At 37.2% G+C, this 23,015-nt stretch overlaps 2 protein-coding genes across 7 annotated transcripts in view; one reads left to right on the top strand and one right to left on the bottom strand.

Annotated features, from left to right (window-relative positions):
- clec16a (C-type lectin domain containing 16A) overlaps positions 1 to 14,139 on the top strand; it is a 68,856-nt gene extending 54,717 nt beyond the window's left edge. For 4 of the 6 annotated variants that reach the window (XM_051100972.1, XM_051100964.1, XM_051100968.1 and 1 more), the window contains 2 exons: positions 2,882 to 3,022; positions 12,164 to 14,139. In XM_051100972.1, coding sequence (XP_050956929.1) covers positions 2,882 to 3,022; positions 12,164 to 12,609 — 587 coding nt within the window. In that variant the 3' untranslated portion in view covers positions 12,610 to 14,139. Of the gene's footprint in view, positions 1 to 2,881; positions 3,023 to 5,835; positions 7,187 to 12,163 lie in introns of those variants that run through there. The other 2 variants (XM_051100976.1, XM_051100982.1) reach the window with 2 other exon arrangements.
- Positions 14,140 to 20,872: 6,733 nt separating this feature from the next.
- socs1a (suppressor of cytokine signaling 1a) lies at positions 20,873 to 22,486 on the bottom strand. Its single transcript, XM_051098035.1, has 2 exons — positions 22,282 to 22,486; positions 20,873 to 21,833 (listed from the first exon to the last, which is right to left on the bottom strand). The coding sequence occupies exon 2, from the start codon at positions 21,757 to 21,759 to the stop codon at positions 21,148 to 21,150; it is 612 nt and encodes a 203-aa protein (XP_050953992.1). The 5' UTR covers positions 21,760 to 21,833; positions 22,282 to 22,486; the 3' UTR covers positions 20,873 to 21,147.
- Between the last annotated feature and the right edge of the window lie 529 nt (positions 22,487 to 23,015).

Below are 23,015 nucleotides of genomic sequence, written 5' to 3' on the forward strand. Positions count from 1 at the left end.
AATTGATTAAAAATAGCAGTCAGTGACAGTAAACAAGAAAAGATTTCTGCAGGTTGTTTTCCTTTGAATTTTCTGTTTATCAGAGAATTATAAAAAAAAATGTCTTTTTCCACAATAAACATGAATTGGCACCACTAGTATCATCATTGATAATAACAGGAAATGTTTCTTGAGCAGCAAATCAGCATATTAATAATGATTTTTGCAGGATCATGTGACACTGACGACTTGAACAATGGCTGCTGTAAATTTAGCTTTGCTTCACAGGAATAAATTACATTTTAAAATATATTAAAATAGAAAGCATTTATTTTAAGTTGCAACATTTTACCATCTTTTTGATCAAGTACAGTTGAAGATGCCTGTTATTTTTTATTTACTACTGACCTGATATTTCGCATTTATTTATTTTTTTTTGTTTAGTGATAGTTGTTCATGAGTCCCTTGTTTGTCCTGAAGAGTTAAACCACCCACTCTTCTTCAGAAAAATCCTTCAGGTCCCACAAATTCTCTGTTTTGTTTTTTTTTTTTGCATTTTTGTGTATTTTTTTTAAACCCTTTCTAACAATGGCTGTATGATTTTGAGATCCATTTTTTTCACACTCATATGCAGCTATTACACAAGGTTTAAGCACTCACTGATGCTCCAGAAGGAAACACAATGCATTAAGAGCCAGGGGTCTAAACTTTTGAACAGATGATGTACATTTTTCTTATTTTGCCTAAATATCATATTTTTATTTAATACTGCCCTTCGGAAGCTACAGAACACACTTACATGTTTCCTAGAAGATAAAATAAGTTAAATTTACCCTGATATTTAAACTCCAAAAGTTTTCACCCCCCGGCTCTTAATGCGTAGTGTTTTCTTCTGAAGCATCGGTATGTTTTTGAACCTTCTGTAATAGTTGAATATGAGTCCCTCAGTTGTCCTCAGTGTGAAAAGATGGATCTCAAAATTGCTGGAAAAGGTTCAAAAGTTCAACACAAAAATGCTTAAAAAAGGTTTAACTGTTCAGGACCAACAAGGGACTCATGAACAGCTATCACTTTACAAAAAAAAACTTTCAAAAAACAAACAAACAAAAAAACAAAAAACAGCTGTGGATCTGTGGATCAGCTGTGGTAGCAACACAGTATTAAGTATTAGGAATCAAGTGTATGTAAACCTTTGAACAGGGCCATTTTTATAAACTCAACTATTATTGTCTCCTGTGGACTATGTTAAATGTCTTTTATGTGAAATATCTTATTCCAGTCAGTACTACATAGAAAATAACAAGAATTTTGTATGATCCCTCTTATTTTGGTAAAATAATTAACATTTTGCAGATTCTGCATGGTGTATGTAAACTTTTGTCTTCAACTGTAAATGCAGCATTGATAAGCATAAAAGATTAAAAAAGAAAACTTAAACCCCCCCCCAAAAAAAAAAAAAAAACTAATTTTGACAGTTGTTGCTAAGTTCTGAATGTTTATTTCTTTGGTTGCAGTCTCAATATAAAGTTTCTGTTTTAGAGGAAAGTGCAGCTCACAGCATCAGAGGTTCCTGTTTCTGTTACAGTCTAAGATATATTTAATATATGTTATGAAACATTTGCCCCTTTTGCATTTTTTATTTCTGAACTTGAAGGGACTTGCTCACTCACTTCTCTCTGTGCACAGAAATTTGACTAATTCTCAATCATTGCATGTCCTAATTTTGTTTTCCCCAGAATTTCTCTTGTGCTTTTCTAAGTCACAGTTCTGTTTTGTCTGAAAAAGGTTTCTAGGTAATACTTCCTCTCTAACAGCTGTGATTCTGAGCAGTCATGATACTTCAACCCTTATTTAGACTTTTGGTTCAAGACCAGTGGGTAATTCACAAACTAATGTGGTTTAATGTGTATTTAAGTGCAATGACTACATATATATTTATATGTATATGTTTGACCTTGCTGTATTTGGATTAGCAGTGGTTTGGGTGACTCGACAATTTACTAGATTTCTATAATACATAAAATAAGAAAGCTTAACCAGTGGGGGGGGAAGGAATGATTGAAGGTAGCATTGTAGCAGTTCTTCAGCAGTGATGTTATCTTGTTGGTCTTAAAAATATCTTAACCCTTGTAAGAATCTTAGATTCATATATATATATATATATATATATATATATATATATATATATATATATATATATATATATATATATATATATATATATATATGTATGTATATGTGTTTATATTGCATATTGCATATATTATTTATTTATTTATTCCAAAAGCCCCCTCATTGCAAAGAAAAAATCCCATCAAATCTCTTAATATTTACAAAATGTATCGATGCTTTCAGATTTGGGTAGGATTGTGGTAGTTCTTAATTTCACAAAAGTGAGTTCTCTGTATAGGGAAATGGATGACTAATAGCTGTCTCTCAGTCCCTTTTGATGACGTGTTGTTGGTTCAGGTAAAAGAGATTGTGGTTCCCAGAACTCTTGGATTGATGCCAAGTGTTTTGAAAAGCCTGATCTGTTCATAGTCTGCCGGTGGATCACATCGAAGTCATATGGTAATTAAGGTAATTTCTACCAAAATGTGGGAATGAGATAATTTAGTCTTTAATTAATAGGCAAGTAAAGGTATGTATTTGTGAGTGTATATGGCATATCTTAATTTTTATTATGTTCTAATTGGATGAAGATTGGAGGTTGTTATTGATCATAGAGAAGTAATGACCAAGCTCAAACCTGTACTTTTTCCCACTCGCTTTTTCCCACTACAGTTCCAGCTTGTTTTTGTCAGTAATCAGGTTTGGTACAGAAAGTATGCCAGGACATTCAGTGACACCAGGTTTGTCAGTGTCTAAGCGATTTGCATGTGCCCATGTGTTTGCTTTCCAGGTTTTGCAGTGGCTCACATTGCCCAGCACAACCCCACCTCAGCCTCCTCCACCTCACCTCCTTCTAGTGCCCCCAGCGGCCCCTCTGACTCGGTCACAGCCAGCAGCGCATCCACACACACCATCACACAGAGTCAAACAGGTAACACACACGTTCTCACATACGTCACTCCCTTCTCTTCTTTTGTTTAACCACCCTATTTTAATACCAACTGCTTTCACTGCAATCCCAGAACACTTCATTCACGGTGCTACATAAACACCCTCTTTGCAAAGAAGCAGTTTGCGCAATCAGTTTTGTTTTGGGGTTTTTTCACAGTAGATCAGACAATGTGATATCCAGGGTCCAAAATTAATTTGTTTGCCACATCGCCCATTTTTTGTAATTTTCCTGCATTTTCAGTGCATGTCATTGTTTCTTGCATCGTGTGTCTTTCTGTTAGGCAGTCGCCAAACAGTGATTTTGTTCCCTGTATTTTTATATCTATGTTTTATGCATTTCCACAGATCTAATATAAGATCAGATGTTTTGTAAATAATTGCATTGTGATCTACATTCATGCCTTCAGCAGATGCTTTATCTGGAGCGACTTGCGTTGCACACAACACTGTAAAAAAAAAAAAAAAAAAAAAAAAAAAAAAAAAAAAAAACCCCTAAAATTTACGGTAAAAAACTGGCAGCTGTGGTTGCCAGATTTTTACTGTCTGTAAAAAAAATACGGTAGCAACATTTTAAATTTTACGGATTTAACTTAAATTTACATTTAAATAACATAATTTCATTAACTTGTATTGTTAATATACCAACCTATGGAAATTCTGAAATCTTTTTTGTACCTCTGTATAACCACCAAACGCAGGTGGTGATGAGAAATGGCAGCTGTAATTGCCAGAATTTTACCGTAAAATGTACGGTAGCAACATTTTAGGTTTTACGGTTTTAACCTAAATTTACATTCAAATACCGTAACTGATATAATGTTAATGTACCAACCTATTGAAGCACTGAAATCTGTTTTGTACCTTTCTAATACACTGATAACCACCAAACGCAGGTGGTGATGAGAAAGTCAAATGATGAATCAAAGTCCATCACAAGCAGCTTTTAAATATGAACATATTTACAAGATACTCTGTGTCATTTATGCAACCACTAAACACCATCATGACAACATTAATTTAACAACACAGATGTAACATACAACCCTAATGTACACAACTGATAAGGAAAAACTAAGAAGAAACATAGTTATTTCAACGAACAAAATGTCAAATGTAACACAGGGAACTCTGGGAATGTCAATTAACAGTAAATTATACTTTCTTTACGTACAAGAATAGTATACTACCATAAAATTACATGTTATGTCCAATACAGTTTTTCACTCTATATAATACACTGTAAAAAAAAAAAAAAATCTGTGAAATTTACAGTAAAAAATGACAGCTGTGGTTGCCAGAATTTTACCGTAAAAAGTACGGTAGAAACATTTTAGGTTTTACGGTTTTAACTTAAATTTACATTCAAATACTGTAACTGCATTAACTGATATAATATTAATATACCAACCTATTGAAGTACTGAAATCTGTTTTGTACCTTTTTAATACACTGATAACCACCAAAAGCAGATGGTGACGAGAAAGTCACATGATGAATCAAAGCCCATCACAAGCGGCTTTTAAATATTAATATGTATAGGAGGTGCTCAGTGTCATGCACAAAAAACACTAAACACCATCATGGTAACACATGAAACTGAAATAATGCATTAAAAATGAATTTAACAACAATAGATGTAACATACAACCCTAATGTAAACAACTTAACTAAAAAAACTAAGAAGAAACATCGTTATTTCAACGGAAAAAACATCAAATGTCAAATGTAATGCATGGAATTCTGGAAATGACAGTTTACGGTTATTCACTGTAATTATACATCCTTTTACGTTCAATTATGCGTCCTTTTTGTACCTCTAAAAAACGGTATACTACCATAAAATTACATGGAATGTCCAATACAGTTGTTCATATAGTAGGGGAACTTACCGGTACCCAATTAATAGTATTTTACTGTAGCATTTTTAGTCTTTTACCGTTAAAATCACAGTCATTTTTTTACGGTGAAGATGTACATTTTAGCAGTTCATGCTAGGAATCAAACCCCATGACCTTGGCTTTGTTAACATATTCATTTAGCGCTTGGCGAGTCTTAATTTTGGATCCTGCCGATATCTCAGTTCCACTTTTACAGTGTCAGTTTTATTGTCGCAACCCTATAAATGCAGATTATGAACTGCTTCTGCAGTGTTATAAACGTAGTAATTAAAGATGACAGACCTGAACACACCAGGAATGATAACTATTACAGTAACTATAACATTTTAGGGAAGTCCAGTCCACAGCTATAACAGTAATGACACACAGAAACAATTTCGCTGGAATCACTTTCAGAATGTTTTTCCCAGCTCAAGCATTTAAAGCAGCAGAGAAGGTAACTAAAGCGTTTACATATAATAAACAACGTTATCGTCTGTAGGTATGCACGCTAATGTGGTTATGTTTATACTTATCATTCTTGGTGTGTTAAGACCATGTTTATTTTACTATAAGCTCAAAGCCTCACATACACTCAAATTATTTTTTTAATTCTTTAAGTGCATGTAAACATGGTTAAATGTGTTTCATGTTGACTTCTTCCCTTTGAGCACTTGTCAGGCTGCCAATCCTTTCAAATTTAGCAAGACCTGAATTTCCTGGTAAACTGTGGTCAAGCAGATGTTTAAATGGAAGACTATTTTATGACTACCAGCTAAATATTCCCTCAAAAGACCTCTTAGGAATTGAATTGATTGCTGGGTAAAGTAAGAGTCTCTGAGGGTCTTTGTTCATCTCTAGAGGTCTATTTAGCTTCTGCTCTATCTATCTCTGCCTCCTACACTGCATTTGTCAGCAGATCGCTGGTGGTCAGGTGTGGTTTTGGAAAGACCTGAAAGCTCACGAAGTCTTCACACAACAAGAGCCCAGGAACCAATCTGGTGGCTGATTCTCTGAACAGAGAAGTGGAGTCTTGTGGCCTCTGTGAAGTCTCCTACAGATTTCTGTCTTGTGTGCGGGGGCGTTTAACTAATACGGTCATGGGCTTTTTTTGTTTCTTTCACTATGTATCTCTGTTCCTTCTCTTCTCTGAATCACTGTGATGATCTGTTTTGAAATATAGTGACCTTTTGGGGTTGTCTGAGGTGAAACTGTCCATATCATTTAATAATCATCTTGAGTTCTTTGGACAAACAGTCTTCTGAAGTCAATGAAACAAGTTGGCACTGTCACAAATGCCCGAGTGCAGCAGTGTGAGCTGACCACATTCAATGTTAGTTAATGCCTCGTGGGGCGTCACATCTTTGTAGAGAAGTTCTTAGAAACAGCAGCGGTAGTAGCAAATGACGTATTGTTTTGAAGGTGTGGATTTGTGGTGAGACAGACATCCATTTCTCCCTCGGTCTCTGTCATAACAGACATGTACCACATAGTGGTTGCATGTTTTCAAACTGCATAGAGTTAAAGTCAACAGGAAATCCAGCCGTCCCCTTTTTACCTCCGTAAAGCACGTTACTGGTCATATCGAGTGCAACAATGGGGTTCCAGTAGTAAAAACTTATAAGCCTTTTGAGTGGTATACGCTTTTGTTGAAGCAATCTCTGCATTATTTCAACTGCTTTTTAAGATAAATGTTTAACAGCTGAATTTGTGGTGAAAAACTACATTGCCTATTATGCTGCAGAAAATTCCACCAATCAGAAAGTGTTTTATATTTCTGCATTTTTAAGTCGATTGTCGTTTGCATTGTTAAATTAAAAGTTTGTAATTTTGTGACTGACCTTGCAGATGGTCCTTATAACACTTTAAACAAAGACTCTTTTAAAACCCCTGTGGGAAAAATGCATGGAATCAGTGTTGCTCAATAAGTGGGTGGACATTCATTTACTCTATTGTGCACGATACAGGAGTACATTTATTTAAAAAAAAAAAAAGATGCTACGCCCCTCAAAAATCTTGTCCCGCCTTGCTTTATGTCCCATTATGGTAGTAAAATGGGTTGAGGGCATAGGAGGAATAGGATCAAGACATTTTGCAGTCTAGACTCGAACCCAGATAACTAGCATAAGCATCCGTGCCTGGAGCTAGAGTGCTAAACAATGCACTTTAGTGAACTATTGTGTTTAAAGGATTAGTTCACTTTGACAATAAAACTTTCCTGATAATTTACTCACCCCAAGTCATCCGAAATGTTCATGTCTTTCTTTCTTCAGTCGAAAAGAAATTGAGGTTTTTGAGGAAAACATTCCAGGATTTTTCTCCATATAGTAGACTTTAATTGGAATCAGCAGGTTAAAGGTGCAAATTACAGTTTCAGTGCCGCTTCATAGAGCTCTGTACGATCCTAGCCAAAGAATAATGCTCTTATCTAGCGAAGCGATCTGTCATTTTCTTCAAAAAATAAAAATTTATATACTTTTCAACCACAAATGTTCATCATGCACTAGCTCTGCGATTCTTCACTCATTATGTAATCATGTTGGAAAGGTCACGCATGGTTAGTTCTTCATCTGGTTCCAAAAAAGGTAGGATAGGGCGAAAAACTCCAGATCGTTTTCTCCTCTAACTTCAAAATTGTCCAACATCGTTCTATCTTTTTTTTTTTTTTTTTTTTTTTTTTAAATGGCTGATCATTTCTCTAGACAAGATTCTTATTCCTCGACCATTGAAGCTGCACTGAAACTGCAATTTGGATCTTTAACTCGCTGATCCCCATTGCAGTCCACTATATGTAGAAAAATCCTGGAATGTTTTCCCCAAAAACCTTAATTTATTTTTGACTGAAGAAAGACAGACATGAACATGTTAGATGACATGGGGTTGAGTGAATTGTTAGGACATTTCTGGAAGTGACATAATCCTTTAAATCAAACTGTTCCCATAATCCTGCTTTTTTCTGTGTAGACATAAAATAGTGTGCTTTGCATGTTAAGCTAATTGATAATATCCTTTGGCTGTAGGTTACGCTTTAAATTAGATGCTAAATGCATTTGTCAGTAGGATGCGTACTGATCTGTACCTTTGTTCTCTAGTCAGGTCTGGCAGGGAAGGCCGAAGGTGCGTGTTTTCTCTGTCAGAGGATGACAGGCACGGTGGAGAGTGGGTTTAGAGCTCCATGCACACGTAACAGGCATGTCCGTGTGACGCTTTTACATGGATTGACTATGCAGAGTGGCCCCTTCCTAGTTTCCAGTGACTTGCATTGTGCTACTAATAACTAAAGCTTTTTGTGTGTGTGTGTGTGTGTGTGTGTGTACTTGGTAAGCCTGATATAATACTGCTCAGAAAATTGAGATTAGTTGAAATAACTGAAAAATAGCTGATTTGTTTGTTTAATGTCTGTATGAGTCAAAGTGTTGCAATTAAAGAGCAAAAAATGAGCTAAATTAAGCTTTAGAATGCATTTATCTGAATAGTGATTAGCATTTGTAAGTATAACCAGCATTGTAGAAACTGTAAAAAGCTTTCTGAAAAGTGCATGGTATTAGCAAGCGTGGTGTAGCTAATGAAATCCAAAGGCTCTGTGAATTAATGCCACTCCTGAATGAGAAAACGTTGTATCCTGTTTTTTGGCTTTATCCTGTCACTTCCAGGCTCGCTGCCATTCAGGTTCCTCCATTTACATTCATACTCGTGTTGTTGGCAGAGAGCTTTTTAACAGAGACACTTTACACGTGTCTGACTCACTGTCTCACCCTTCACATGTCTGATGCCCCTCCCTCTTCCCTCCTAGGCTTAATCCATAAGCATTCTTTAACTTGTGGCATGAATTCTGTTATCTACACCCCTATCTGCATATATCCATCTATTTGTCTGTCAATATCCGTCCGTCTGTACTTATCTATCCATCTGTTTGTCGTTCTGTCTATCTGTCTGTCTGTCTGTCTGTATTCAGCTGTCTGTATCCATCTGTCTGTCTATCTGTTTATATCTATATTAGTGTTGTCACGGTACCAAAATTTCAGTATTCGGTACCAATACCAGTGAAAATCCACGGTTCTCGGTACCAATTTCGGTACCAAATCAAAACACAAAAACATGAATTGAACAACACACTATTTTTATTTATAACAAACAAAAATAAAACAAAGTTTTGACTTGGAAGCTGGTATTTTGAGCTGAGGTGATGAAGCACTTGCTGGAATCCCCATTTTTCACTGTATAAACTGGCATTTAATCCATACATGTGAATTCAGCAACAGCTCGGTTCAGTTTTCTTGCCTCAGGTGAGTTTTTGTCGTACTTCTGCTGCTGAAAAGCATGTGGAACCGTTGTCTGCTTAGGAGTTTGGTTCGTGGTCGTCTTCAGCCTGCAGCTGTAAAAGGAAAATATAATATACTTCAGTAAAACAATGGGCTGAGTCTGACTAAATGCAATATTAGACTGACACCAGCTAAACAGAACTTTATATTTAACTTTTCAGTAAATAACAAACTTCAGCTTTTTATAACAAAGTTAGATAAGATTACTTATATTGAGTGTAAGATATCAATGTTACACAGACGGAAACTGTAGCATTAAAAACACTTTACAAAAAGATAACATTTAACATGACTTAAACAAGTGTTACATAACAATTATTCTTCTTAATTTCAAAATGTATTCATAATTTATTTTAAATTAAAAGTTATATCTGTTGACATTATTTCACGCACAATGAACAAACATGAACGATCAAATGTTTGTATAAAACAACATTCACACATTAATTAATGTTCACTCACTGTAACTTGATGTTAGATAATATATTAAGTCATGTTAATGAATGGTATCTTTTACCAAACTATACAGGACTGTATTTGACTGTACTTTTATTTAATCAAACTGCGCAAACTATATTTCATAGCCTAGAACTGCTTTTCTGATGGACCGATTTTAAGGCTATAAACATTAACTGTACATTTGTTCTCTAACACACATATTTTAGGTACACAGGTCATTTAAAAGCCTCAGGTGTGTAAAAATAGTAGACAATCATGTTCTGTTTTTTTTTTTTGTTTTTTTTTGTTTTTGTTTTTTTAAATAAACGCTATAGGAGCATTAAGCACTTAATAAAAAGTTTATTCTAATACTCGCGTTAGCATTAGCCGCGCTTATGCTAACGATTAAATAAGCAAATGGCGATAAATACAATAGTATAAAATTAAATGAAAACTTACCTGCTTTAACTCTTTCATTAAATCTGGGTGTCGGTCTTTGAGGTGTTTTATTAAGTTCGATGCATTTCCTCCTTTTGAGAGAGAACTTCGATGACACCGTTTGCAATGGGTTTCTGATGATCTATGATGTTGCCCTTGTCATCAGTCGCAAATACAAAATATTTCCACACGTGGCTCCTTCCTCCTTTCTTTTCAACAAGCGGATTCAGAGCAGCCGCATCAGCAGCGCCGCCGGTCGCTGTGTCTTTGTGCTTTTATGAAGAAGACGCAACTGTGCAGTTCGCACTTTTCGCATAGCGCAGCAAGAACCGGGTTGACCGGGTGCTCGGTACCACCGGTACTTAAGAAAACCTGATACCGTAACATTTAATTTTTTTTAGTACCGACTTGGTCCCGAAGTACCGGGTCTTTTGACAACACTAATCCATATGTCTGTCTGTATTTATCTGTGTCTATCTACGTTTGTCTGTCTGTCTGTCTTTCTGTCTGTCTATCTATCGATCTATCTGTCTATTTCTATATGTCTGTCTGTCTATATCTGTCTGACTGTATCCGTCTGTATTTTTCTTTCTGTCTGTCTGTGTCCATCTGTCTGTCTATCTGTCAGAAAGACATGTCTATCTGTATGTATCTGTGTGTCTGTTTATCTATATCTATCGTTCTGTCTATTTATCTGTCCGTCCGTCAGTCTGTCTGCCTATATCTATCTATCTATCTATCGTTCTATCTATCTGTCTGTCTGTCTATCTATCTATCTATCTATCTATCTATCTATCTATCTATCTATCTGTCTACCTCATCTATCTATCTGTCTGTCTGTCTCATCTGTCTATCTATCTATCTGTCTGTCTATCTGTCTGTCTGTCTGTCTCATCTATCTATCTATCTGTCTGTCTATCTATCATCTATCGTTCTGTCTATCTGTCTGTCTCATCTATCTATCTATCTATCTGTCTATCCATCTGTCTGTCTCATCTATCTATCTGTCTGTCTGTCTCTCTGTCTCTCTCTCTCTGTCTATATCTATCTATACATCTATCGTTGTCTGTATATATCGTTCTGTCTGTATCTGTCTATCTATCCATCCGTCCGTCAATCTGTCTGTCTATCTATCTATCTGTCCATCCGTCTGTCCGTCTATCTGTCTGTCTGTCATCTATCCATCTGTCTGTCTGTCTTATCTATCTGTCTCTCATCTATCTATCTTATCTATCTATCTATCCGTCTGTCTGTCTGTCTCATCTATCTATCTGTCTATCTATCTATCATCTGTCTGTCTTTCATCTATCTGTCTATCTGTCTATCTATCTATCCATCTATCATCTGTCTGTCTGTCTTATCTATCTGTCTCTCATCTATCTATCTGTCTATCTATCTATCATCTGTCTGTCTTTCATCTATCTGTCTATCTGTCTATCTATCTATCCATCTATCATCTGTCTGTCTGTCTGTCTCATCTATCTATCTATCTATCTATCTCTCTATCTATCTATCTATCTGTCTGTCTGTCTGTCTGTCTGTCTGTCTCATCTGTCTATCTGTCTATCTATCTGTCTGTCTGTCTGTCATATGGTCATTTATCAATCCATCCAACCATCCATTTTTCTTTCAGTCTCTATCTATCCAGCCATCTGTCCACATATCTACCTGTCCACCTACCTAAGTAGTAATCTATCAGTCCATCCAACCATCTATTGATCTATCTCTCCATTTATCTAACAGTCTATCTAACCATCCACCTGTCTTATATCTGTACCTATCTGTATCTAGCCATCAATCAATCCTATCTCCCTACCAAACATCTCAGCAAAACTAATAAACTCCTTTATCTCTCACATTTATCTATAAATCACAAGCATACACACAGTACAAACAGCCTTACAAAGCTGACATTGTTCTCCTAAACACAGCTTGCCATTCTCCCTTTGTCTGGTTTGTATGTTCAGTATGTGCATGTGTGTAATTCCCACCCCCATCGCCATAAGTCATGTGCAGAACTCACCAGCCCTGTTCTCCCTGTTTCAGGACTCGCCCTAGCGCCTAGCCTCACCCCTGCACCACAGCCCACCATCTCCCTCCTGTCTGACAATGATGCGGAAACGCTGAGCGTCGACTCCCTGACCCTTCTGCCTCCCGCCGACCCACCACGCCTGCGCTCCTTCAGCACCCAGTCCTCTATCCAGGATGACGCTTCGGTAGACGGGGAAGAGACGGCTGCTGCCAGCCAAAAGGAAGACGATGGCACGGGGGCGACGGACACACAGTCTCAAGACAACAGGAAGGATATTTCGATTATTCCAGAAGAAGATGAACCATCTCCTGAGTCTAGGCCATTGCATAGTGCAGAAACTGAGGATTTGATGCATATTCAGAGGGAGGAACCTGTGAGTCAGCCCGAGACAGACTCTATAGGCGTCACGGTCGACCAAGAGGACAACCCAGACCTGGAGGAGGAGACCGCGATAGACTGATATGTCTAGTGCTACTAAAACTAAAATCTACTAAGAAAACGAGGGCCAGGTTACTAAAGCAAGAGACGCATGTTAATGTCAATTACTCAGTGTGAGCGTGACCGATTCTGGTTTTACACAAGCTAGTTAAGCTAGTTTGCACATGCCTCAGCTTTAGTGATTCAGACCCTCAGTTGTATCTCTTGTGTGTTTGCCGACTGTGTCAATACAGCGGTTACCGTACTTCTCTTTATATCCAGACCATGATGCATTTCTGAGAAAAGCGGCACTCTTAGAACAATGACATTATTGTTTGTCACGAGTGCTGCTCAAAGCACAGTCTTTTTTTCTGTGTTGTGAGTTATACTTTCTGCTCTGGTGCTGAGGTGATCCAGCTGTTTCTCTGCATCTGTGACTGTTTTGTGATTGTGTGCGACTGTTGGGGTGTGTGCGCGAATGCTTTTATGATACCGAGCAGATGGCGAGGAAAGGATGTGTTTGTATAAATCTGTATTTGAGTTGGTTGGTGGGGAAAGCCCGCTTGATTTTACCAGTCTTAACACTGAGGAATGTACCAAGACTTCTGGGTCTGTCCAGCGGTGCTCTTTTCTGAAGGTATATTTAGTTTTGGTTGAACATTCGATGCCCTTTTGTGTCATTCTTTGGAGATTGTAAGAAACAGATAAGAGCTTAAACTAACCCTTTTTAATTCATCACTGCATTTAAGATCATTCAACCCATGAACTCTTGCACCATCAAGCCTTTTTGTATAAAAACCGCTGACTCACTGATATCAGTCACGTTTTTTCATCAGGTGAACAAACCTGATGTCATTAAGTTTCATTCCTAAGCATTTATGTCACTGCCGTACTTGCACACGTTTTTTTTTCTGTTTGAAATCTGTTGCCAGACAGGATGGATATACCTGTTTTTGTTCACGTAGTTACTGCTTTAAGTACCACTGAAGTGATCTCTTCCCTTTTTAAAGCTTAAGGCAACTCGTTCATATTTTCAGGTGCGTTTTAACGTTCTTTAACACTTAATATTCTAGAGGTCATCAAGAGCTTGTGCTGGACACACGTAGTCAAAGCTGGGTGTGACGTATTTGTGGTTTCGTTTTACTTTGGTGTGCAATAACAGTAATTCAAGACTTATTTCTTTCACTTACAGATTCAAGTAGTTGGACTACCATCACTAATGGACTGAAATGGAAAATTAATTTTCAGTTTATAGACTGCAGCACATAGAAGGGATCCACACACTCCTGCGGTGTGGTGCAGATGCAAATGTGTCGTAACCATAACTGGGCGCTTTTTTTTTTTTTTATTTCAAGGAATTTTTGATTTAAGCTTTATCGGCGGAGTTTGTAAATTATAACCTTTAAAGCAATACGATTACTTCTGCATATATCAGTATTTTGAGGTTAACTTCATTGTCAAGAACGAGGGGTGTCATAGTTTGTACACAGTGTAAAGATTTGTTTTGATCTAATGTTATAATTAATTTACCAACTGGAGCTATCAAAGTCATGCAATAAATTATTCTGATGTACATTTTGGTCGTCTTATTTTTTTGTTATTCTTTTAAGTGAGTTTCATAATGAAGCGGCTCATAAAACATTCATCTGCCATAAAATCTTTCTTCTCACACTGTTTATACAGTAGAAGTCTACATACACCTGCAAAATGCCAATTATTTTACCAAAATAAGAGGGATCATACAAAATGCATGTTATTTTTTATTTAGTGAATAAGATATTTCACAAATGACGTACAGACACAAATGACAAGAGCAAGAGCTGAATTTATTTTAAAAAATGACCCTGTTGAAAAGTTTACATACACTTGATTCTTAAAACTGTGTTATCTGAATGATCCACAGCTGTTTTTTTTTTTGTTTTTTTTTTTGTTAACTGATATTTGTTTATAAGTCCCTTGTTCGTCCTAAACAGATAAACTGCCCGCTGTTCCTGAGAAAAAAATCCTTCAGGTACCACAAATTCTTTGGTTTTTCAGCAGGTGAAGATTTTTTTAATTTAAAGATCAGAGTAAATTTAACTTATTTGTCTTCTGGGAAACATGTCTTCTGTAGCTCCTAAAGGGCAGTAATAAATGGAAAATATATATATATATATTTAGACGAAATACGAAAATTGTACACACATACTGTTCAAAAGTTTTCACCCCCGGCTCTTAATGCATCGTTTTTCCTTCTGGAGTATCAGTGAGCATTTGAACCTTCAGTTTAACTGTTCAGGACAATGAAGGGACTCATGAACAACTATCACTAAACAAAAAACACAGCTGTGGATGATTCAGATAACAACACAGTTAAGAATCTAGTGTACGTAAACTTTTGAACAGGGTCATTTTTATAAATTCAACTATTATTTGCTCTTGTGGACTTAATATAAACATCTTTTGTGTGAAATGTCTTTTTCAGGTCAGTACTAAATAAACAGTAACATGCATTTTGTATGACTCCTCTTATTTTGGTGTATTTTGGAATGTGTAAAATTTTGACTTCAACAGTATGTAGCTATTCTGTCAAAATACATTTGCAAATTTCCTGTTCTGGTGAAATATCACCAAGCCTAGTTTATTCCTAGAATTGGTGGGTGTCTCTGTGTTTGGGTCTCTTGATGATTAAGGGGAAATCTGGCTGGAATCCGGTTCCACTTGTGATTCGTTAAAACCTTGGTTTAATTAAAATAACAATAATGCATGCATATGTTATTACTGTGATGACAAAGCCACATTTCTGTGGGAGGGGAAATTGCAAATATAAAAACTAAGTTTGAGGTAACTTTTTTACTGTGTGAAGTGGGCCGCTTATTCTGAAGTTATTTCTCTTAGTTGATTTTCCATGCAGTCGTTTGTTAAACACTTAAATGGAAGTTTTTTTTTTATTATTGCTTTTCCAGTAACCAGTGATGGATCTTTGTGATACTGAGAAAAATGTGATATCTGTTCATTTATTAGCCTAGTGACATGACCACCACCCTCACTTCCTAGTTCAAGGAAATGCACAACAAGCAAACAAAAAGCAACAATCTAAGTAATTCAGGGGTCCCACTTCTGCTTATTAAAATTGAATGTCATGCAGTAAGTCATAAGCTGCTTTCAATTCACTATGATATGATGACAATGAGAGTTTCTGTGAAAAATTAGGCTGTGAAGGTCATCTCAGATATGTTGGATTGGATAAAAGCATCTGTTGAATGAACAAACGTTATCTTCAATGTGGTTTATCTGGTCTGAGAAACAGGTTGATATGCAGCTTATTAAGAGTGACTATATGTGGATGCCCAGAGAAGGTCTCATGAGAGACTCACTGGTGTGTTCTCTAGAGGTCTCGTTCCAGGAGCCTGTGCTGATAGTTGTCTCATGCCTTCTGCTGAAACCTGCATCACAGGGGTGTTATTTCTAAAGAACACACACTCACTAGCTTGTGGTTTGCATTACACGGCATTTGCCTGAGAAGAGCCATATGACTTGCCACAATACAGCACCTTGAATTTCACTGTAAATAGATGAGTTGGTGAGATTGTTGCGGGTGTTGCCATGCAAAAACCATTAAAATGATCATTATTGGTGTTGTATACTTGTATATTTTAACTACTAAATTTTAATGTTTTGTGACTTAAAATAAAAAAAAAACTGAAGGCTTTTGGTATGAATATGTTAGCCTTTAGGTTATCTATAAGCAATGACAAACTCTTATTTTATAAGCATTTAAAACGTACAGTCTTTCACTTTCAACATTACAGACCAACGAATTTGATGACATCACCCTGCACTTGTAAACACTTTACGAACAAAAAGGTATAACGATGTCCTCCTCTCAAGTTGTAGGAGAAAATAAGATGGAGTTTTTTCTCCATACTCAGTACACGGACAATGAACTTAGACGTGATTCATAGTAGTGATGGAAAGTTCGGATCATTTCACCGAGTCGGACCTTTGAGTCTCGTTCAGCAAAAATGAACGAATCTTTTTTCGAGTCATTTCGTTCATTTTAGCAAAATATAATTATAATATTACGTGTTACTTCCCTAACACATCTACTGCTGACACAAACGCTGATCACACTACAAACAAGACAAAACTGTAATGCTATAAGAAACAGAAACGATTAATTCATTGTTTACCTGGGTCTTTAGTCTATGATTAGCTCACCTCACCTCTTATCTTCTCTTATAAAACAATTTTTTTTCGGTGCGGTGTAAACGGTACAAATAGTTCAATCCAAATCTATTGTTTAGTGCAAACATGTTGAAAATTAGCCGATAGGCTGACGATTTAATAAATGATGTTTCCTCAAAAAAAAGCTGTTTAATCAGCATAGTGAAGCCTCTCCTCCATTGACATCCATTTTAAACAACAGCATTTGGTCTCCTTCTTTGCGCCGCAGCGTTAGCATTAGATATTGCACTTTTTTGGGTTGCAGACTTGCCTTCCAGTGGCTTTGGCCTGTCCCTTGTCATTGCGTTCCCTGGTAATAGTGTCATACACCCTTGATTTCCTGCTTTACCCCACATACACATGACCGGAAGGAGCGGAAGCTGACAACTGTGTCAAAATAAAAGCTCTGTTGTTTTCAGGCCATGTGTCGCGCTTGTCTCTCATTAGCAATCCCGCCAGCGCCCTTGTGTCGCTTCCCACCATGCTTCATACTACGATAATAAATCTTTGAAGGGTTAGTTCACCCAAAAATCAAAACTTATCCATTATTAACTCACCTTCCAGGCATCCTAGATGTATGTGACTTCCTTGTTTTAGACGAATCCAGTCGTAGTTCTATTAAATATTATCCTGGTGCTTCTAAGCTCTAACATGGCAATAGGTGGGTGTTTCTCTTCAACAGTCCAAAACAAGTGTAATAAAGTGCATCCATTCTTAATAAAACGTGCCTCACACGGTTCCGGGGGGTGAATAAAGGTCTCCTGTAGTGAAACGATGTGTTTTTGTAAGAAAAACATCCATATCTAAAACATAATAATCACTTTAATCACAGAAGCTCTTCCAGGCGGATGACGTAGGATGATGGCGTTGCGCATGCACCTGTGAGTTTCGTGAAAACCAACGTTTGTTTACAGGAGCAAAGGAAGCAAAGTTTCCTTTCTTTATCAAAGTAAGTACACTCACTCACGCCATCACGTCTTTTAGGCCTGTCACAAATGATTATTTTGGTAATCGAGTAATCTGTCGATTATTCTGACGATTAATCGAGTAATCGAACTATTATCATTTGTTTATTTTTTTAGTAATAAAAATATACCCAAGTGAACAATAGCCTTTAAAATGACTTAAAATACGTATATAATAGAAATTAGGCAACAATCATTATGGTTTTATTGTTGGCGCCGATAACCTAGTAGTTAATGCGCCACTGCATTCACGGCGACCCGAGTTCAATTCCCGTTTTGAGGTGATGCCGATCCCGCCCCCTCTCTTCACCCAACGATTTGCTGTCAGTTCTCCACTATCCTGTCTCATTAAAGGCATAAAAAGCCCTTAAAAATATCATATGGCTTTACTGAACAAACTGTTAAAATACATAATTTATTATAAACAATAGAACTAATGTACATTACACATTATAACAAATACCTGCAGCGGACGTCTATATTAAATATTAAACTAATCCTTGTTTAATATTGACAACATTAAAGGGGCTTTAATATGTGAAATGCGCCACTTCCTATATTTTGCCGATTACTTGACACGGGTAAAATGCAATGCGATTTTTTACAATCGAATACTCAAATTGAATCGAGGAATCATTGCAGCCCTAGCACCTTTAATACTGTATTTTGTTTAATGCACACTGTTGGTTTTCAGGTCAAAAGCATGTCACTGGAGCCCTGAAGTATCTCCTCGCCGCCCATAGGGGGCTGCAAACTGATCATAAGGACCATACATTTGGTAATACAAAATATTTTCTTACTAATATCAAACATCAAACCATCTAAAACCCGCCTGTCTGTGTATGGAAAAGGGGCGAGGAGATTACAAAAAGGTGGTCTTTGTGTGCTGTTAGCGTGAAACACGCTTATCTCTGTGAATCAGTGAATTGGAAGCCCTGCCTACATATTCTCAGTGGAGGCCATGGGGACCTTCTACCTTGATGTGGGATGGCAAGAGATGAGTGTTGTCATAGTAACCATTATGTGGGTAGCCGTATCACTCGCCTTCCTGGAATATAGCTTTGTGGTCTGAAACACTGTCAATTTACAAAAACCACTCCCAGGGGGCTTTAGCATCAGAACCATAAATAGATTAAAAAAATTACAGTTTGATCATGTGTAATGACTTTCCAAAGCAGTGGTAGTCAATGAGTAGGTTTGGTGTAGTGCATGAGGATAGCAACCGCCTTTTCATTTAGAAATAGATTAAACCAAAGAAAATGTTTGTTTACCTTCTAAAAAACTCTATTATTTGACACAAATATGAACTTATGTTTTTTAAAAAGTTGATTTGCCACAAATGGGAGCTTTTTGTCTTTTCTTTTATTCACAAAACTATTATTTGCCGCAGAGAAGAACTCTTGTTAAATATGCATGTTTTATTTTTTTATTAAGTATATATAACTTTTTTTTTTTTTTTAAATGTATTTGTACTTACTGTAATTTTTTTTTTTTTTTTTTTTTTTTTTTTGAAAGTTCCACTTTCTGCATGGATGGCTTGAGGTTGAGCTCTCAATGCCCAAACCAGGGCCGTTTCTATGAACAGATTACCCACACAGGCTTGTGTATGTGTGTGTGTATCAGTCAGCGTCTGCGTTTAGGAGGGGAGCGTTGTGGTTCCAAAAGGAAATACACATTTCTGGAGTGTGCACATATGTGTGTACACATATATGTTTGTGTAAGTTGAGGCCAGATGCAGTGTAGATTAGGGGCTCTTCAGGGAAACACAACTGTCTCTTTTCCTGGAAGTGACTGTGCTTTCATGTGTATTAATCACTACAGGAGGGCGAGGGAAGATAGACTGATTAACTCGGTATCGCATCAACCAATTCACGCAGTCAACCTCAGCGACCTATCTGACCTATCGAAAGAGGCTTCTCAGTTCGATTTTCTGAGTAAATAGTTTCCTATTTGTAAATTCGCATGTGAAATAAACATAGTTAATCGTTAATCTGTGTTGAGAGCAGTGAAGGGAAATCCCTTGATAAATTAGCCAAACGGGCGACCTCACTTCCACAATACGATAACAGGATTTCATTAGAATCCGGAAGGTTTTTTTCCCCCCCTCTCAGAGATAAGCTTACTTGTAATAAAGCTTTTTGACCTTTGACATGTTTTGCTAATGATTGATTCGAATCTCTACACCGAGCCAAAAAAAACAGCTCATTCCCATTATTCTACTGAGGAGAATCTTTCAGAGTTGGGTATGACACAAAATAAAACACAGAGTGTTACATATCGTCACAGTCTTATCTGATGACTATGCAGTGCAGATCACTTCCTTCAGCCTCAACTGGAATTCCAAGCAGTGATCTGAAGTTTACATGAAGCCCTGATGCAGAGTATTGTTGTGTTCTTAGTCATTTTTCTGCGTAAGCCTGTCAGATGTGTCGCAGTGTTTTATTGATACCGTCTACCAGCGTCTCTGGAGATCACAGGCTCCTCCCCGTCACACTCCATCAGTCCTCACAACCCACTTCATTTCTTGTAAATGTCTGTCTGAGCCATAAGCAGTTTACGGTCACCACAGCTCCGCCCCTCAACCACGCTACTACCTAGATTAATCAGCCTAGTTCAGAACAGAATGTCTGGCCTTAACTTCCTATAAGTCCCTGACTTTGTCATTTCAGGAATCCAGGTAGCTACGCTGGTAGACCGTAATCTAGTAAAATATACCATAGCTTTAACATGGCATGTCAGATTCTAAGAAAAAGCCAAGTTTTCACAGGCACAGATTATGCTGAGATACGATTTTTGAATCTTGTTAGACAAGGGTGAGGCTCAACTTGTGGGAAACTTTTTGCCTTTAGTCATTTAAGCATTTATATCATTTGAAAACGCCTTTGTTTAGTTTATTAGTTTAATTAACAAAAACTTAAAAAGTTATTTTCTGCATGGTTTAATTCTGAAAATTACTAAACTTTTTATTTGATGTTTTAGATAATTCACCTTTTTAAATTTAATTTAAAAAACCCATTTTCTGTATAAAATGCAATAGTTTAAACCAATTGTTTGATGACTAAAGTAGATGGGTTTTTTTTTCATATCAAAAAACTCCAAGTGTATGACTCCCCCAACAAATGAAGTAAAATTGAGATGTTTTAAGTTGTTTACAAATATATTTATTATTTTTATAAAAAGTACTATATTGAAATATATCTTTCTGCATAGCAGACATATAATCAAAGGAACACAATATTCCCAAATAGTGTAAACATTCACAGACAATGTAAACTTGCAGTGTTCAAGACTGATATTCCAGAATGTGCTACAGTATGATTCCTGCATCCTAAAACAGAGCAGGACCATGAGGAGTCCATCAAGTATCTCCAGAATATTCCAGCAGCGCTTTAATGCAATGAGTCTCGTCTTCATAGTGGATGAGGGAAGGCATGGAGGAAGTCTTTGAGGATCGGGTGCACAGGGATGCTGTCGATGTCTTTTCCACCACATGTTTGGATAATCCGCGTGCGGCACAGCTGCTGCAAGGACGGCACCGGTTCTTTCCTTAAGGGCTTGGCGAGGCCCTTCTTCGGGGAACTGATGTAGTGCTCCAGCAGTTTGAAAAGACAGTCAAAAGTCTGCTTGCTGCCAGTCAGACTGAACTTGGAATTCTTGAAGTTAATCCGGACACTGACAGGATCGTTTTGGGCTTTGTAACTCAGCGTGTAGAAAACGTCACTCTGACGACTGTCCCGGATCAGGAAAGTTCCAACTGCCTCTTTCTTCAGCCTCTGATGCGCTTCCTCCACTGTCATGGGACCCCAATAGAAGCCACTCTCCTCTAGCATCGAGGTGGTCTTTGCGATGGTCTTGAAGTCTCTGGCATAGTTGAACGGCCTGAAATGTGTCTGGAAAGCCGTTGTCTGTTGGCTGGGCCTGGGCCTGGGCCTTTGGGATTGGGAGACCTCTGGGGAGGCTTCTGTCCTTGCTTGGGGTTCTTCAGTGCCTTGATTCCCTTCCACTGAACTGTGCGCCACCATCCTATAGGAAAGACCAACCGGTGTGGTCTTCCATACCGTACCACAGGAAGGTCATCTAGATGAGACTCATCTGTCTGTTGAAGAGCAAGAACACAGTTCATCAGTGGCCTTTTCGAGTCAATCACATGGTGTACTGAACCTCACACAGGATGCAATAAACTCGCTTGTTTCATGGCAACATAGATAGTGACGCAATCGGGATTCACTCATCTGGATTTATTTGTGAAAATGACTAATCCTGTTCACTTTATTACAAAGGCGTTTAGTGTTGAAGTTTGTTACAAAACTTTTATTCTATAGCGTTAAGTCTTTTTATTTTAACATCGCTACAGTATACAAAACATTCGAAAATTCTAAAGTTTACTTTATACGTTCTATAATACGCGTTACATTATAACGTAAACAAACAAAACCGTTCTTAAATTTCGCCCTCGGCGCATATTAAAACTTTTAAATAAAAAAAACGGTCCGTTAAACCGTTTTAACAGTAAAGTTTAGTTGCGTGTAAAACTAGAATCTTACCGTCTTAGCGAATGTGAACTCCACGAGCAGTCAGTACAACTTTCCGTTTGACAAACTCTCGTCGCCGCTTCCAAAATCAGGGTTTTTTGAACTCCCATTGATTTATTCCACCGTTATATCACGATAGAGATTTCCTCAGCGCACGACACAAACCCCGTGCACTCGCGTTCTGCTCGTTCCAATGTCAGAATGAACTGACAGGCGCTTTCAAACCACTAGCCTACATATAGTGCGAACTAACTCCGCCCATTTCCAGGAATCCTTTCACTTTCAGGTTTTCTCTGAAATCAATTCAGGATTGGCCACCCCTGCTAAACAAGATCGTAGTAAAGCGTTTCATCTCTTTCACTTCTCTTTTAAACATTTATGCATTTCCAAATAAAGTTTCAGTGGTACCAAAGAATACCAAGAAAATAGCAGTTTATCCGAATGTAGAATATTTATGATCAGCTAAGGTTAAAGGCCACATGAATATCCTAATGTCATGTGTGTTTCTCGTCTGATTCAGTGGGTGTGTGTGTGTGTGTGTGTGTATAATAGTAGAATAGTTACTATTTTTGATTGCAATTGGCAGATGTTTAACTAAAAAGTAAAAAAGTAAAAGACAAGAACACTACAATAAGGTTCCACTAATTAATGTCAATGTATTAAATAACTAAGACGAACAAAAAAGAAATAATACATTTATTACAGTATTTATTCATCTTTGTTGATGTTAGTTAATGAAAATACAG

This window comes from Labeo rohita, chromosome 3 (genome assembly GCF_022985175.1).
Source record: "Labeo rohita strain BAU-BD-2019 chromosome 3, IGBB_LRoh.1.0, whole genome shotgun sequence".
Lineage (NCBI taxonomy): Eukaryota > Metazoa > Chordata > Actinopteri > Cypriniformes > Cyprinidae > Labeo > Labeo rohita.

Coding starts and splice junctions, on each gene's coding strand:
- socs1a (XM_051098035.1), bottom strand. CDS start 21,759: ATGGTGGCGCACAGTTCAGTGGAAGGGAATCAAGGCACTGAAGAACCC.